Source organism: Trypanosoma theileri, assembly GCF_002087225.1.
Source record: "Trypanosoma theileri isolate Edinburgh chromosome Unknown TM35_Tth_33_V1, whole genome shotgun sequence".
Classification (NCBI taxonomy): Eukaryota; Euglenozoa; class Kinetoplastea; order Trypanosomatida; family Trypanosomatidae; genus Trypanosoma; species Trypanosoma theileri.
Window position 1 is genome coordinate 1,859 of NW_021639875.1, and position 16,926 is coordinate 18,784.

At 48.5% G+C, this 16,926-nt stretch overlaps 10 protein-coding genes across 10 annotated transcripts; 4 read left to right on the forward strand and 6 right to left on the reverse strand.

Annotated features, from left to right (window-relative positions):
- Nucleotides 1-137: 137 nt before the first annotated feature.
- On the reverse strand, nt 138-1,022 carry TM35_000331000 (uncharacterized protein; the record flags this gene model as incomplete). The annotated part of the gene is made up of 1 exon (XM_029028856.1): nt 138-1,022. The coding sequence occupies one exon, from the start codon at nt 1,020-1,022 to the stop codon at nt 138-140; it is 885 nt and encodes a 294-aa protein (XP_028879709.1).
- A 630-nt stretch (nt 1,023-1,652) lies between these two features.
- Nucleotides 1,653-4,532, forward strand: TM35_000331010 (uncharacterized protein; the record flags this gene model as incomplete). The annotated part of the gene is made up of 1 exon (XM_029028857.1): nt 1,653-4,532. The coding sequence occupies one exon, from the start codon at nt 1,653-1,655 to the stop codon at nt 4,530-4,532; it is 2,880 nt and encodes a 959-aa protein (XP_028879710.1).
- Nucleotides 4,533-4,614: 82 nt separating this feature from the next.
- TM35_000331020 (uncharacterized protein) lies at nt 4,615-4,956 on the forward strand (the record flags this gene model as incomplete). Its single annotated transcript, XM_029028858.1, has 1 exon — nt 4,615-4,956. The coding sequence occupies one exon, from the start codon at nt 4,615-4,617 to the stop codon at nt 4,954-4,956; it is 342 nt and encodes a 113-aa protein (XP_028879711.1).
- Nucleotides 4,957-5,625: 669 nt separating this feature from the next.
- On the reverse strand, nt 5,626-5,946 carry TM35_000331030 (uncharacterized protein; the record flags this gene model as incomplete). Its single annotated transcript, XM_029028859.1, has 1 exon — nt 5,626-5,946. The coding sequence occupies one exon, from the start codon at nt 5,944-5,946 to the stop codon at nt 5,626-5,628; it is 321 nt and encodes a 106-aa protein (XP_028879712.1).
- Nucleotides 5,947-8,040: 2,094 nt separating this feature from the next.
- TM35_000331040 (uncharacterized protein) lies at nt 8,041-8,343 on the reverse strand (the record flags this gene model as incomplete). The annotated part of the gene is made up of 1 exon (XM_029028860.1): nt 8,041-8,343. The coding sequence occupies one exon, from the start codon at nt 8,341-8,343 to the stop codon at nt 8,041-8,043; it is 303 nt and encodes a 100-aa protein (XP_028879713.1).
- A 37-nt stretch (nt 8,344-8,380) lies between these two features.
- On the forward strand, nt 8,381-8,836 carry TM35_000331050 (uncharacterized protein; the record flags this gene model as incomplete). Its single annotated transcript, XM_029028861.1, has 1 exon — nt 8,381-8,836. The coding sequence occupies one exon, from the start codon at nt 8,381-8,383 to the stop codon at nt 8,834-8,836; it is 456 nt and encodes a 151-aa protein (XP_028879714.1).
- Nucleotides 8,837-9,323: 487 nt separating this feature from the next.
- TM35_000331060 (uncharacterized protein) lies at nt 9,324-9,623 on the forward strand (the record flags this gene model as incomplete). Its single annotated transcript, XM_029028862.1, has 1 exon — nt 9,324-9,623. The coding sequence occupies one exon, from the start codon at nt 9,324-9,326 to the stop codon at nt 9,621-9,623; it is 300 nt and encodes a 99-aa protein (XP_028879715.1).
- A 3,655-nt stretch (nt 9,624-13,278) lies between these two features.
- TM35_000331070 (TATE DNA transposon) lies at nt 13,279-14,067 on the reverse strand (the record flags this gene model as incomplete). Its single annotated transcript, XM_029028863.1, has 1 exon — nt 13,279-14,067. The coding sequence occupies one exon, from the start codon at nt 14,065-14,067 to the stop codon at nt 13,279-13,281; it is 789 nt and encodes a 262-aa protein (XP_028879716.1).
- A 99-nt stretch (nt 14,068-14,166) lies between these two features.
- On the reverse strand, nt 14,167-14,922 carry TM35_000331080 (TATE DNA transposon; the record flags this gene model as incomplete). Its single annotated transcript, XM_029028864.1, has 1 exon — nt 14,167-14,922. The coding sequence occupies one exon, from the start codon at nt 14,920-14,922 to the stop codon at nt 14,167-14,169; it is 756 nt and encodes a 251-aa protein (XP_028879717.1).
- Nucleotides 14,923-15,212: 290 nt separating this feature from the next.
- On the reverse strand, nt 15,213-16,277 carry TM35_000331090 (TATE DNA Transposon; the record flags this gene model as incomplete). Its single annotated transcript, XM_029028865.1, has 1 exon — nt 15,213-16,277. The coding sequence occupies one exon, from the start codon at nt 16,275-16,277 to the stop codon at nt 15,213-15,215; it is 1,065 nt and encodes a 354-aa protein (XP_028879718.1).
- Between the last annotated feature and the right edge of the window lie 649 nt (nt 16,278-16,926).

A 16,926-nucleotide genomic window follows, 5' to 3' on the forward strand; every position in this document is an offset into this window, starting at 1 on the left:
TCGCAGGTCACGAATCGAGCAGCCATTGATTTCGCACACTGCAATGCATGGAAAAACAGAACCTTGGGGCAGGTAATTCTTGAATATGCGGTCGAGGTCAAAATTCGTGGTTTTCCCTTCAATCATGGTGCCGCCACTCAATACCACGCCATTGGGTGACGAGCACCGAATCCGTTTTTTGCCTGTACAATTGTCTCGTTTGTTGTGTGCATATTTTCGCCGTCGTCGGAAGCGTCACCACCGTACATTTGTTGGTAGTTGTAACCTCCCCCGCGCCCACTACGGCGCCCACCGCGCTGGGCATTTCCAGCACCACGACCGCGGCGGTTGCTTCCGTTGGCCTTTCCAGCGTAGGTGCCACTTCCATTGTTAGCAGAAGAAAATCTTTGCATCGCGGATCGGAGACTTTGTATCTCTTTTTGCAATTGGTCAAATCTCTCCTTGACCGGTGCTCCGTCCCAGTATCCGGCTTGATTATTGTTACCATCGAGTACTGGTATGAAAGGCTCACCTCCGCTGAGGACGTTAGTTGCAGGAGGAGACTGGGCGAACAAGGCACGGCTTTTCGGGTAAAGGAACTGTAGTGCTTCCATGTTTGTCGCCCCCATATCCGCCAGTCGTTTTGCACCCATAGCATCCTCAATCAGGCAACGGTTCTGGGTGTCCATTTGTCTGCCTGGAAAGAGAGGGAATATAAGGTTGTCAGAGGCAAGGGCTTTTGACATGGAATCCTGTAAAATTTCATTTGCATTCCTATATACCCACCAATTGTGCGTAGGAAAACGCTCCTTAGCGGACATGTTGAGTAGCATGTCAGCCAGCATAATATGTGGATTTTTGTCTCCGCTGTACAGGAGCGTCATGAGAATGAAACTCACCTCTTGTGAAAAAGGATTATTAGATTTCATCCTTTCCACGAAAGCCTGCTGTAACAAGGGCCGTATCTCCGGTTTTTTCGCACGGGCTTTTAAAACGTCGCGCCGTTGAATATATTTGTCAGCTTGTTGTCTCCACGGATCCATTTTATATAGGCTGTCGCGTTGAAAGGTGGCGATTATTTCTGCACTGAACCTGCTGGAGTCAGCCGGTTGCTGCTCGACACTCCTTTCATTTCACTGCATTCGCGAAAAGAAACGATCTCTATCGAATCAAAAACGAAACAACCGAAGCAAACACTTAGACTATCCGTTTGTGTAAAAATACAGAAAACAAGAGAGAAGAGATAGACAATAGCGTTGCAGCAAGTTACATGCGATGATATGTGCTTGAGCTCGCAAAGTTTATATATAAAACAAACAAATATATCACAACACAATAACTTTTAACCGTTTCATATTTCACCCTCAAAACCCACATCACACTAAAACACCAAAACAATTCTCTTCTGACACTCTTGTTCCCATGAGCCACGCTCCTGGGAAAGCCCACATGCGCTTGTGGCTCACGATGCTAACTTACACCATGATATCTGGGACAGCCGTTTGCCTGCTTCCAAAGAAGGAGAAGACTTTGCAAGAACTTTGGTGGATCTTGGATTTGAAGTGGTAAACAACCCTTTGCTGGCAACACGAACCAATGGAACTGATAGCTCGTCCCATGATGTGACTTTCTCACGTTCGGTGACTGTTGGCAATTGGCCACCTACACCGTATATGGATTCTGATCACAGTTTGATCAGTTACTCCCTTGCGATAGGTGAAGGCGAACTTAGCGTGACTAATACACTACCGCGCCGCAAATCTGCAACGTTTGCACTCGGAAAGGCTGATTGGCCCAAGTTCACTTCGAAGTGCGACTCGGCGTTAGCAAATGCTACTACATGGCAGTCGGTCTATCGTGGCATCCTGCGTGCGGCAAAACAAACTATTCCTAAGGGCAGCCGTGACAACCCTCGTACGATTTGGACGGAAGATATGGATTTGGCATCTCAACAGGCTGAAGACGCGTTTCAGGCTCACCTTGCCACCCCACATGGTGACATGCTTCGGAACGCATTCATCCGGGCCAAGGATCGACGAAACTCGGCTTTTCGTCGAGGGATCCAATTACTTATGGAATCCCGCGCTCAAAAACTCGGGGCCTTGTCCACCCCCAGTTGGCGTTATTTAAGAGGATTGGCGGCATCGCCTCCTCGCCCACTTTCTACAGTGGTTCTCCGATCACTTAATGATCGTACCTGTGCGCGCCCCTGCCAAAAAGCCAACTTACTTGTTCGCCAGTTTGTACAGGTCTCACGTGCTTTACTCACAAATACCCCACCTATACGACAAGACTGTCGTGGTGCTCTTTGTGACATGGATCGACCTTATACCGCTTATGAATTGGATCTGGCCATCCATGATGCTCCTCTGGGAACAGCACCTGGGCCTGATGGTATTATGAATGATTTTCTCCATCATCTTGGTCCTGTTGCTCGAAACACGCTTCGGGTAATGATAAATACTTCCTTTGCATCTGGAGAGTTTCCTCCGCAATGGAAGAAAGGGGTGACGGCCCCTATCCCTAAACCGGGTAAGGACCCCAGCCGTACTGAAAGTTACCGTCCAGTGACATTACTATCAGTCTTGCTTAAGGTGGCCGAACGTATGGCCCACCGATGCCTAACAGATTCATTCCTTCATCACCCTCGACAATTTGGATTTATGGCCCTCCGATGTACTACGGATGTGGTGACTCTTATGTTGGATCAGATTACCCGTGGTCTTAATGAATTCTCTATGGTGGAATATCCTCGAACAGGTGGTGGATCGCCTAACTTGCATCCCCGGCGCCACCGTTCGCTTGCAGTATTGATTGACTTTTCGACAGCTTTCGATTCTCTTGATCACTGCAAATTATTGAATATTCTGGATAGGCTTCCGCAACTAGGACCCCGCACGAAGAGATGGTTACAAAACTATCTGCGCGGTCGCTATATCAAGGTGCGAGTGGATGAAAATACATCTCGAGCGCAACTCACATCTGCTGGGGTACCTCAAGGCAGTGTACTTGGCCCCCAGCTTTTCCTCTACTATGTGGACGATCTGCTATGCCGTCTGGAGAATATCTTCTCTGTGTCAGCATTTATGTATGCGGATGACCTGACACTTGTTGCTTCTGGAGCAGACATCCACGCTTGTGCTTCGGCGATTCAACCAGCCCTCGATGTGATTACTACATGGGCTGCCGAGTACAACTTGAAGTTGAACGTATCTAAGAGTGACGCAGTACTCTTCTACGCCTCTTCCCATACAGCATCCGATGCGGAAGAGGTACATCTTCGGCTTGGTCACGGGACACTCCGTATTGAGTCTCGTCCCGTTAAACTTCTTGGTGTGACCATTGACCGTTTACTCAACTTTGGCCCTCACGTTGATAAAGCATCCAAACAAACGATGATACGCCGTTATCAGCTTAAACTTGTTGCACAAGCAGGTGCAAATCATCATACCATGCGTTCATTTCTCATTAGACACGTGCATAGTGTCTTGCTATATGGGTGCGAGGCTGTTCTCCCATGCATTGCGCCGACGTATCTTCAAAACTTAGAAGTGAGATATCGGGGCAGTTGTAAAGCCTCCCCAGGATTAAGTACTGCAACAGAAAATTCTTCCGTTTATTTAGAAGCAAACCTGTTACCCTTAAGCAAAATATCTATGCTTAGGGCACTTGCCCAACATGAGAGATTTCTACGCCTTCCTGACACTGACGACATTCGTAGAGCCATTTATACGCAGACTGAGCCACCTACGATGAATCGCCGCACAGCAACGCCGATTCCCTTACCAAGAGAGACAGTCCTTAAAGAACTGAAACGAGTGTGTAATATTATTGGGATACCTACTGATCACCCTCGTGAACCTCTTATATGCCGTCGCATCCGTCCATGGGAAACAGAATTATGTCATTTTATTCGTTTCCATCAACCTCAATACGATAAAGATGCCTCTGAAGAGGTAAAGAAGCGTGCTTTTGAAGCTGTGTATACAAAGCTCTCTTCTCATCGCTTTGAATTATGGACGGATGGATCCTCCTCACTCGCTGAAAGCGCATCAGGAGCTGCTGCTTTACTTTATGATGGTACTGCGACCCATGATACACCATTACAACTCTATCATGCGGCAGCGGGCGCTCTAGCATGCTCCTATAGGGCTAAATGCCTGGCCTTGGAAGGAGGCTTATCCCACCTTCTACTTCCGGCCTTACAAAACATTCAAGACCCTACATCTATACTTATTGCGACGGATTCGCTCCCAGCCATTGAAGCCATCCGAGCCGGACCCTTGGCAGTCCATGACCGGGTAACGGAAGATATTTGGCTTATGTTACTCTCCCTTGCATGTCGTAATATAACAGTAGATATAATATTTTCTCCAGCCCACTGTGGAATTCAACGTAATGAAGCAGCTGACGCTGAAGCTAATAGGGCCCGGGACCCTCCTCAAGACAGCATTCAATTTGGCACGTTGATTTTCTTACTGCGGTTAAGAGATTGCACTGGCAGCAGGTCCAATATGAAGAGGAATGCGGAACTACCCCACGATCGGCTCTAGTGGGTACGGCAAGAACGCCCTCCACCTAGATCCTGATATTCTAGGAAAGGAATCGCGGCTGTGCGCGCAAGCTCGTTGGGAAATGTGCCCTTTATTTGGCCGTCTAGCACGTGCTCTAAATATTACGCGCAACCCCTACTGCAGATGGTGCCATCCTCTACAGGAAGGAGGGCATGCACCTGCCCCGCCTAAAGAACCTACCCCAGCGACGCCTCTTCGAAGTATCAGATTGAGACCTAATCGTTCTACATCCACCTGCCCAATCTGTAAATCGGTTTACACGTCTGTCGCAACCATGAAACTTCATGCGAAACGCGTGCACCCAGGAATATCGATCATAGAGGAGGGGTTAGTACGTGGATATTGTTCCGGTGCTAAAGTCTTTAAGACATCTGCATCGCGTGCGGGTCATTATCGCAAATGAGCTGAATGCCAACGCATAACACACTCGCACCCCACTACCACGGTTGATATATTACAACAGAATCAGCAACACGCACACGAAGACGTCTGTCCTGGACCTAAGGAGACACTCCCACACATGCTATGGGAACGTCCCCGACTTCGTGAATTAAGTATTGCTACTCTTGGTTCCGCTCCAAATAAAAAGACGGTCCCATTTAACACTAAGATGCTTTTTGGGTTCTTAACTAATGCTATAACTTTATTTTCTACAGATTGCTATCGTGACTAAAGATGAATTATAAAAAAAAAATCCATTCCATTTTTAGCCGCATTCACACCAAGGTGAATTGTGTGAAAGAAACTGCTGCTGATGGCACGCCGGCACGCGCCCCAGGACCTTCTTGGATAAAGTGTTGTCCCAGCACGATTCTGCTGGCCCCGGTGCTGCTTGACGTTTGTAGCTTATCAAAACAGGAAAACTCCGCGCCAAAGAATTTACTGCACATGGCTTCCCCGGCAAAATAAGAGGCAATGGACTTTGGCTCCACCTTTCGATCGCCAAACGCCACCGAAGGGACAGCATCCCTAAGATCGCATGTGCTGAAAAGAAAAATAAAAAGAATTTGGTTTTTAAGGAGACCACCTCCTTCAAAAATTTAGTGAGTGCATTTAGTTTCCTTGAATAAACTCAAGTACTTAACCTTGGTACCACGATAAGGTAGCACATCTTCACCAAGGACCGCGCGCTAAGGGGAACGTTCTTTCCAACCCCGAAAGCCAAAACACACGGTGGAGAGCAAGCCAGCGACAACTCAGAAGAGAACAACGGAACGGGCCCGACAACATGAGCAGCCGATGGCATCTCAACAACACAGTAAGAGGACACGCGAGTCTGTGGAGGAGAGTGTGTTAAGCCAGAGGGAATCCCAGCGAGACGGCACACGACTTTCTCACGCAGCAACAAGATGGTACATTGTTCCCGTGAAAATGAAAGCACGCAATGACACATAATTGCTGGACCAAACTTCCCGCCTCTCACGACAAGGATAGTGAAGGCCTGGAAGCAGCAAAGAAAATATGCGCATTGGCAAGGCCACAACAGGTCCCCTTAACACCAACGGAGGTGAGGCAGACCATTGCACGTTCCCTGCAAAAGACCGCGAATATGGTCTAAAGTGCCTGGAGACACTCTTCTTGAATTACGAAGAGACGAACGCAGTCCGATTTACACAACTGTAGGCCCGTTAAAACGCCCATGGGCAGCGAATTGACCCAAAGGATATGGGCGACGCTCAACGACAGCTGGCCAACTTAATGGCCATGGTGGGGGAGTCACAGCACATGCAACATCAGCGCATGAACACACAGACTCCGTAAACGAACACCAAAACACAGAGCACAGGGACAAGCCAACGACTTCCGGTATGGAAGAGGAGACACACACAGGAGGATGCAAGGGACGCGGATGTACCCTTTGCAACAAACCAAGCAGACCAGTACAGCAGAGGTGGAGAATATACGAATCATGAATTCGACGAATCCCACCCAAAACTCGTATCACCCCGTCGGTACGACAATGGCCCTAAAACCGACGAAGGGAAATAGCGAATGTCCTGTGGTGTACCTTTAACGAGGGTCCCACACGAACGTAGTACTACATGGAGGAGACTTCACGCGACAAGGAAAACGTCCACTAACGAACAGGACTAAAATTTCCAGAGGTATTTACCGAGGCAGTCGGTTTTACCATGCGACACCCTCCCACATTATGACGCGAGCTCGGGCGAAGGAAATGAATCATATTTCCGGGAAAAAGAGTGCGACTACATCTTATTTCCATATTTATTCGCCACCACTGGATTGCGGGAATCTTTAGTGCGACAAAGAGCGATAAAAAGCGTCCGACAAGTTACTACTCAGCACCGACTCCAATGGTGCCACGGGGCCTGGTACACGCCATCCAAGCATGATGGCCACACAGTGACATTACAAGGGAATTGTGTGCGACATGAACGCTACAACGAGGATTGCGGGATCTTTGTTTGACGGCAAGTCTCTACGCCACATCCCTACGAGTGCCGATATGGCACCACCACGGCTCCTGCCAAAACGGTTACGCCCCTACCCAAAAGAGGTAGGCAAAAGCTACACGAAATCACCGAAGGATAATCTTCTTACAGCCATGAAGCACACCTTGCTCAACAGAAACACGATGGTCGTGTAAACGAGCGAGCTTCTACACGGTGGTGATAAGGACACGGAAACGGTAACACACGATACGTTCACCCCACAGTCCCAGCTGGCGAACCACAACGAAGGCAGGGCACACCGTTCCGAACGCCGTGCACCCACGAACCCACCAACACCGGTGACACACGAAGAGGCATAGAATGCACACAGGGTACTCACGGAAGAGTGCCCACACGCAGCCCTAGTCATCGTGATGATCTGGTGCAACGAGGCGCGGACGGTAGACATAATTGGGCCCCTCCACGCGGAGGACATACGAGTCGAATAGACTATAAAAGCAATGTTCGACCATTGCTACATCTCTCTATAAAAGAGAACCACGACTGAGAAGGAAACATCTCACATCTGCGACGTATTACTGCAGAAAAGGAACATACAACGGATGATCCATTAAATAATAAAAATAATGAGGTAATAAGGAAAAAATATGCAGGATCACATATTAGTACTTCCTCAACGACATCTGATTATCAGACACGTCAAACGAATAGACGCCATATCGATTTGTTGAACATGACGCCAAGTGCTTTAAAACAACTATGGAGAAGAAATTAACATTACATCCATCACGCTCCAATACAGAAGTAATAAACTTATTTGCGGCGGAACTTGTTAGCTGCCAACGCCTGATGCTACAAGAATGTTGGAACGACAGCGTCATTTATTGGGACGCAACACTACTTGGAATGTTATCTCTGTGAAACCATATAAAAGTTATGAATTTAATGAGAAACGTTTACGTTCATTGTTGAGGGCACTCTCGCATCTCTCTCTGATCAGGTTAAGGCCATCCTCTGAATGAGAGGTATCTGCAACGTGTTTACGTGGTTCACTTTGTCAAGATTAGATTTTACTAATTCTTAGACATTTGACCATGAGGTAAGGCATAGGAACACAGTTTCGCAGCCCCCATGCGGAAGGGGCTAAGCGAACACACGAGGACGCGTCTGTCCTCCACTACTCCTTTAGCCAGCATCTTCCACATCAGCGACTGTTTCCAGGACGTCACGACACGCCGGAACAGGATACGCCAGGCACAGCGGAGCGACAACCCGCTATACGCCCTTCCATCATTACGGGAAGGAGCGACACGACACCTGGCCGCACAAAGGATGTCTGAAGAGCACCGCATGAGCACGATATGGCATACCCGCATCGAAACATTGCGACGGTATCTGGATAATTATCTCCAAATGACTCGGGATGCAGAACGCACACGGGACAACGCCGTCCGTGCCCTCCTTCGAGCGGAGTTCCCAGGAAACACGGCCCCAAGCACACGTGAACTTGGACCCAAGTTTTTATCTTCAAACACATTCGTCTCTCTTTACAAAACAACAACGAGACAACAAAACATCAACAGCAGCAACAACGCCAGCATGCAATATACTCCATTGGCCACTCCATTTGAAGGACGCCACCCCCTCCTCAACATCGAGGCCGTCCGAGGATTGCCCACAGCGCATACGGCTGCCAGAGACTTCCTGGAGCGTGCGCTACGCTGTATGGCGGACAACCGTTTTCGACGATTTACGCACATCCCGAACCATCAAGAAGACACAGCTCTCGAAGACGGACATACGGAGAGCAGTCGAGATGAGAAGAGGTTCGAACGCGTACCGAACGGTTTTGGTCTCCACTATTCTTAACGGGCAACAGCAACACAGCCACCGGTGGATAGCAGGGACTATGCACCCACCGACGAAAGTGGCATCGGCATAACCGCATCAAAATTATACGACACCCGGCCATCGGGACGACTCTCGCCAATTGCAACAATGGATCAACAATGGCCGTCTCCCAGAAGGTTTTCACGGAGTGTTTCTGTTTGCGGACGCCGGGATGCAAGGATGACAATGCCTCTTTACCAAACGATTGATCAGATTTTACATGGTCGATCTGTGGCTGTCTATGGTATTGGTTCAATGGTACCTTTTTCTTCAGCACGTCTCCCAGAGTGACGAATTGCGTTATCACGGTGGAGGAGTAGTGGATGAGTATCGTGAGAATTAATCGTCAAGTAGTGCGACAGGTACGTGATGTACGAAAGCATTTGCCAAATCAACAGCAGCGAGCGGAACGAAAATTACTAAGTAATTTTCAACATGGTTCACATTGTGAACCTTTACAAACATTATGGTTGTTCTGGAGCTCAGACACGAGAAGCCCAGAAGAAAACAACCATCACAACAGCAACAAGGTTGCTACCACGCGGTAGGGAATCATCCCCACCAGAGTCGTCCACACAGTCAGTCTTACCGCACACCGGTGCGAAGACCAGCGAGACACGATGGATCGAGTCAACCACGACGACGCTGCACAGATGAGGCAAACACAAATATTGATGTGGACTTTCATACACTGACGCCCTCACGACTCATGACTCCACCACCAACACCAACACCCCCATCATCGCAGGAGATAATGGGAGGTTAGGTGCCGCCATAATTCACCTGCCCCACACGATGGGCAGCGGCAGGATTTCCACCATGCTCGCACAAGGTGATTCACAGGAAATGGGAATAAGAGCACCACCGCCATTGAATCCACCGAATAAACAACAATCGGATATTGAGATGACGAACAGGATGTGGTTTTTACAGAACGCATGGCGACGTGAAAAGAAGTTGTTAGATGCCGACACGGTAGCTTCATCGGTGAAGTCCTCTAGACCACCTTATACAATACTCTCTGCGACATCACATGTCCTTGGCATTTCAGAGGAAAACGAAACAGTACTCACGGCCATACGAGTGGTATAAGCGAAAACAATGAACACGGGACTTCACCAACTACGATCACTGATTCTGCTTCTTCAATGGAAGAAACAGCAGAAAAAACAAAATATAAAATGATAAGGAAAAAGCAAGTAGTAAATTGCCATCATGGGCCATCTTCTCTGGAGAGGAGAAGTTTGATATCTCTACTGAACGCTTTGGTGATCCCATTACGGGACACTATCATGAATTAAGCGATAAACGCTTTAGAGTTCTCACATCGTGGGAGGCCCAAGATAAATGGGCCGTGGGACGTTAATTACCCCAGCGGTCCTCTGCAGGATATAAACTGCAGTGGGCAGAATTACAACAACAGGCACGCGACGATGCCGTTGAACACGAGTATGCGCGCAAAGCGCAAGAGACATAATAAGGAACATAAAACCGATGGCAATAAGGCAACAACAAACAACCCCGCGACGAGGGAGAAAAGAAGAAGAAACAGCAAAACACCATCAACATGAACAACAAGAAGAAGATTGACCAACATCAAACAGTGCAGCCTTGTTGGATACAACATTTCGTATGGCTTATGTTCACCTGCGATCTGTATTGCTACCTCGAGTACATGAAATATCAGGTATAAACAGTCTAACGCTGCTTACTGAGATGGAAGCCTCCGCGACGTGAGGCGGGAGATATGGTCACTACAATAGCCACAAAAAGGCTAACGCAACTATGGGGTACACGGGTGAACCCCGCCAATTACTACACACGTGCAGCGGACGACTGCCTCGTTTCCGCTCTGGCAAACCCCCCGACGGCCCGGTCCGCAAAGGGCAAAGCGAAGCACACGAGGCTCTCGCTGAGGTGGAGATTATTATTAATTATTAATGCCTCAACAAAGAAGGCATAAGGGCTAATCGCGCACTATGGGGAACGTTCTTTCCCACACCCCGAAAGCCGAAGGACAAGCCACAGATAGCGTGAAAATATCTTTAGTATTTACCCGTTAATAATGTGTTGATGTTCGGGCCTAATCGGCAAACGTTGTTTCTCAGTTTGACGTACCGTACCACTTGTGCAAACACGTTCTTCCTTTCCTCTTCTTCTCTTCTTCTTAGTAAAGTGACAGTAGCCGTGCTTTTCGCAATCGTTAAGCACAAGCGTGTCGTCTACCGAAATTTCTCGGAGAGAGAGAGACTGGACGTACGGTAGTCTTGTAAACAGAAACACGCAGGGAGTGATGGAGAGTTTGTGTGCATATAAATAGACTTGGTTTTGGTATTGCTTGAATGCTTTGTGAACATTTCTTGTTTCTTCTTTTTCACCCTTTTTTGTATTCATGCAATGACTTAAGGCTGCAAACCTCCAGCTCCTCCCAATGGGGGTTTCGACGCGCTCAAAACTCGAAAGAGAGTTTTGAAAAGCCCACCCACCCACAACCAAGCGGATTTTAATTTCAACTTTTTCTAAATTTTTAAAAATATTTTATATCTCTTTGTAAAAGACGGATCGTTACATTTTAATGTTTTTGTTTCTTTTTACTGATCACGTCTGGGACCCTGCAAGTTGTAAACCATCCCGAGGGTTACGATAACATAAGAGCAGCGAAGATCCCGCAAAGAGTGTTTTTACGTGAGTCTGAGCACCCTCATTTTTACTTGTGCTTTTACGGAGGGTGCTCAGTTTTTTCACGTTTTTACCATTGAGTTATGTTGGCCGCACATTGTAAGTCTGAAAATGCGAACGCCATTGAGAACATTTTATTTTTGTATATATATATATATATATATATATATATTTGTTTGTTTTTGTTTTTTATTGTATTTTATTACCGCTACGCAGTGGAATTACGCCTTGGCAATGGGACTGCAATGGATCTCGTAGGTGGCAGAAAATGGATTTTTTCGTCTATCGGAGCTGCCTCAGCGGGCCAATCCAATTTCCACCACTGGAGGGCATAATTGTTACTATCTCTAAGGTCCCTGCAACTCCATTTTTAGCAGCATTCACACCAAGGTGAATTATATAAAAGAAACTGCTGCTGATGGCACGCCGGCCCGCGCCCCAGGACCTTCTTGGATAAAGTGTTGTCCCAGCACGATTCTGCTGGCCCCGGTGCTGCTTGACGTTTGTAGCTTATCAAAACAGGAAAACTCCGCGCCAAAGAATTTACTGGACATGGCTTCCCCGGCAAAATAAGAGGCAATGGACTTTGGCTCCACCTTTCGATAGCCAAACGCCACCAAAGGGATAGCATTCCTAAGATCGCATGTGCTGAAAAGAAAAACAAAAAGAATTTGGTTTTTAAGGAGACCACCTCCTTCAAAAATTTAGTGAGTGCATTTAGTTTCCTTGAATAAACTCAAGTACTTAACCTTGGTACCACGATAAGGTAGCACATCTTCACCAAGGACCGCGCGCTAAGGGGAACGTTCTTTCCAACCCCGAAAGCCAAAGTACAAGCCACAGAAAGCGATAAATATCTTTAGTATTTCCCCGTTAATAATGTGTTGATGTTCGGGCCTAATCGGCAAACGTTGTTTCTCAGTTTGACGTACCGTACCACTAGTGCAATCGCGTATTCTTCTTTTCCCTATTGCTGTTCTTCTTTGTAAAACGAGAACCGCGCCGGAGTTTCACGTGCAGAGAATTTGCATCAAACGTGTCACTCATACTGTATGCGTTACACACCACAAGGTTGAACCCCGCTTCAGCGTTTAATCTCTTGCGTGCGTATCGTGGAGTGTACCGCCAGGTGGAACGCGGACGAGGATGGGGTGAACCAATACCGTACCTGGATCCTGGCGTCCGTAACACGATGATGACGTTAGCCGCACAACTGGTCCAGAACCCTTATTGGACCATTGCGGAAGAAGTGACTGCCACCTACAACGATGAAGACTATGACGTCATTTGCTTCACCGACGCGTCCGCAGATGGGTGGGGTGCAATAGTGATTACGGACCCACCGGCGCCACCACGTTCAGTAAACGTTACAGACGATACGTGGACACCACACGCCACTATTTACCAGCAGAGGTGGATTGTCGCGTTGCCAAGGAGAAGAGAAGAGGAAAAGAAGAATACGCGTTTGCACAAGTGGTACAGCCTGTCAAACTGAGAAACAAACGTTTGCCGATTAGGCCAGTACATCAACACATTATTAACGGGGAAATACGAAAGATATTTCTCGCTTTCTGTGGCTTGTACTTTGGCTTTCGGGGTTGGAAAGAACGCTCCCCATAGTGCGCGATTAGCCCTTATGCCTTCTTTATTGAGGCATTAATAACTCTTCAACTTCATCATCCACGCCAATATCGTCTTCCACGTCGATATCGTTCTCCACGCCTGCAAAGGTCACGTGTGCTTCATCTTGTCCTTTGCAGATTGGACCGTACGTGGTTCTCAACAACGGAACGAGGTAGTCGTCCGCCGGATGTGAAGTAAGTAACGGGGTTCCCCTGTCTACCCCAAAGTTGCGTGAGCAGTGGTCTGCCGGATTGCGGGGTCCGGCAATGTAAAAAAAAGACCACCTGCACCGCCTTCGTGTGGAACAGCTCGTTCGTGTATTCGAAGAGCCTGTTCAGCGCATAACCGCGTCCGATGCCGCCAAATCCGTTTAGCCGCCGTTGCGCGTGCGCGATGGGGAAGTGGTCGGTCACCACCGCCACTCGTGTTGGCCGTCGTCGTGGGCCAGTTAAAATTACGTCGCTGTCGACGTCTTCTTCGTGGGCGATGGATTCGCCGTGAACAATCACACCCTGGCGTTCGAGGTGCTGTAACAGGAGATGGATCGCCCGGGGTTCCGCGTGTGCCGAGTGGCGTGCGTTGAACGTGTCGCTACTGACCTGAGGAACTTGTCGCGTCCCTTCTTCTCGGCGTCCAGGTTGTGGTGACGGTCGCGGGTTTCCTCCCGGGTTAAAATCATGGATCCACCTCTGCTGGTAAATAGTGGCGTGTGGTGTCCATGTATCTTCTGCAACGTTCTCTGAACGTGGTGGCGCCGGTGGGTTCGTAATCACTATCGCACCCCACCCATCTGCTGACGCGTCGGTGAAGCAAATGACGTCATAGTCCTCATCGTTGTACGTTGCATTTACCTCTTCCGCAATGGTCCAATAAGGGTTCTGGACCAGTTGTGCGGCTAACGTCATCATTGTTTGACGGACTCCAGGATCCAGGTACGGTATTGGCTCATCCCATCCTCGTCCGCGTTCCGCCTGGCGGTACACTCCACGATACGCACACGCAAGAGATTAAACGCTGAAGCGGGGTTCAACCTTGTGGTGTGCAACGCATACAGTATGAGTGACACGTTGGATGCAAATTCTCTGCACGTGAAACTCCTGTGCGGTTGCTGTACCAGACCCAGCTTCAGTTTCGACACCGTCTTGATGGAGTTGCGCACCCTGCGTTCCCCTTCCAACCAAGTAAACTCCTCGCCCAAGAAAAACATTCGTCTTTCTTGCCTCCTCCAACATGACGCTGTCTGACCACGATCGCACTTCTTCGCGACTGGGAGACGTGCAGAGGTTCGCCACCTCAATACGGTCGACGATCTGTCGCACCGTTCTCACAAACTCCACCTCTTCTCCGGCGTGCGCAGCAATAAGGATATTGTCAATCATTGTGAGGATGGTACGCCTCGTGTCAATGTCGACAATTGTCCACGTCACGGCCTGTCCCACAGCGACGCTCCATCGTGCCCCGGTTGGCAACGTGCGAAGCCGGTAGAGTGCACCATCACGTGCTCGAAATACGAACTTGTTGCGTAGCCCTTCATCCATCAATGGAATGGAATCGTAGTACGCCTCAAAATCGATCTGGAGCATGTATCGTGCGTAGCGCAGCTCCTGCCGTCTTGCAAGTCGAGAAGGGTACTCGCACCGTGGTATCTCCGCCTTCGAGAGCACTCCGTTGAGGTGAGGCTCGGTGATAAGGCGTCGTCGTCCCTTCATCTCCACCTGTGGCCACCATGATTTGATGGCATGCACCAGGTCTCGTTGCACCATTGGAGACGGTGCTGAGTCGTAAATTTTTAAGATGGTTTTCTTGTTCGTTACCACACTGAAGATTCCCGCAATCCAGTGGTGACGGATAAAGATGGGAAAGAAGAGGTGGTCACTCTCTTTTTCCTTAAAAAGATGCTCGATTTCCTTCGCCCGAGCTGGTGTCAAACGTGGAAGAGTGTCGCATGGTAAAACCCGTTTCCCTCGCGAAGTTTCCTCCCTCAAACACTACTTTTGTGGTGGGCTCCCACAAAATTGCACCACACAAAAATTCCTTGTTCGCCCCGTCGGTTCTAGTGTTGTTGTCTTTCCGACGGGAAGTACTCGTTTCCGGGGTGGGATTCGTCGAACTCATGATTCGCATATTCTCCACCTCCCCTGTACTGATATGGTCGGTTGGTGGCAAAGGTACCTCCACGTCCCTTGCTTCCTCCTGCACCTGTATTCCCCTTTCGTTGCCTTGTCCCTGTGGCTCTCTGTTTCGTGTTGGGAAAATGATTCGGTGTGTTCATGTGGTGGCTTAGCTTGCGGTCTAGGTCCTCCACCTTGGCCCTTAAGTTGGCCAACTGCTGCTGAATGTTGCTCATATCCCTAGGGGCAATCTGTTGACCACGGGCATCATAAATCGCTTCACAATAGCCACCTCCGCTAAGAACACCTTCCCGCTTCATGTCGTACATTTTTTCAAGTTCCAGCGTTGCATCCGAGGATCCCCCGTGAAGGGTGTCTTCGTTCGGGGCGAGTAATTTTGCATTCAACTCCCTGAATTCCGGGTGGTCCGGGAACAGAGGGTATTGGAGTTTCTCCACTCGTGCTCCATACATCTCCTGTTTGACGGGGTCGAAACTCTCAAACAGTCCCCAGTTGTGGAATTGGACTCTGTACTCCTCTTCACAAATGAAAAGGAGGGTTTTGAGGCATTCCAAGCCATATGCGGGGTCCTCTGCAAAGAACAGGTACTGGCCTATCATCACCTCCGTTGGAGTTAGGCGACCACACTTGGCCTTGGAAATGAATTTTTCCTTTGTCAATTTCTTTCTTTCATTAACGTCGTAAGTGACGGTATTTTTTTTCCAGAAGTTCTTTACCATTGTTTGCATTCGTTTCCACGGGAACAAGGCGTAGTCTTGCAGTTGTGTCAGGTAGTCTTGTAAACTGGTATTCTCTGTCCGTTTGGCCTTATCGTCCAATGCGGTGCCTTTATCCTGTGAAAGGGCATCATCCAACACGGTCTTTGTCAGGAACTGCATCGTTGTGACGTCTTGAGCTTTGTACGCATCGTCCCACATTTGGAGGAACATGTCGCGTTTCTCTCCAGTGAGGTGTTGTTCCGCAATCTTGGGGACACATGAGAACATTTGTTCCGTCATCCTTTAATTCCTTTTCGAAACTCTAGTTTGAGTTCTTGGCGCGCCGAAAACTCTTGGTGAGGAGTTGGAGGTGTTCAACCTATGTAATTATAAGAAAAGAGAACAATAAAGAGAAAAGATAACAAGTAGGTTCTCACAGTATTCAAATATTACAATCAGGAAAATCTATATTTACACACAACTCTTCGCCACTTCCAACATGTTTCCGTTTAACTCGACCAACGTACGTCCAGTCACTCTCTCTTCAAGAAAACTTCTAGATGCGACACGCTTGTGCTCTTCGCGCGCTGTAAGCAGGGCCACCCCTAACCCCAAGCCCCAAAACATGTGCTATTCGTTTCGGGCTGCGTGCTGCGTTCCTGTTTTAAATTTTTGTGCATGTTCGCAGCCGTTTGGGGGCAGAACGAGTGAGTATCGCTTCCCGTGGTGTGTTGAGTAGCGGGCGGAGCGTGGATGCGCTATGGGGAAGAAGTACGGGTTTGGGGGGTCAGGGTTTAAAACAGAAAAAACGTTACCTATTACGCGTGTCGTTAGGAAATTCGTGTGCCGTTAGGAACTGTGTAGTACGTGTCCGTTTCGCGTTCCTTCTGTTTGCAGTTCGCACCTTCCAACTTTAAACGTCCAATTCCATACCCCT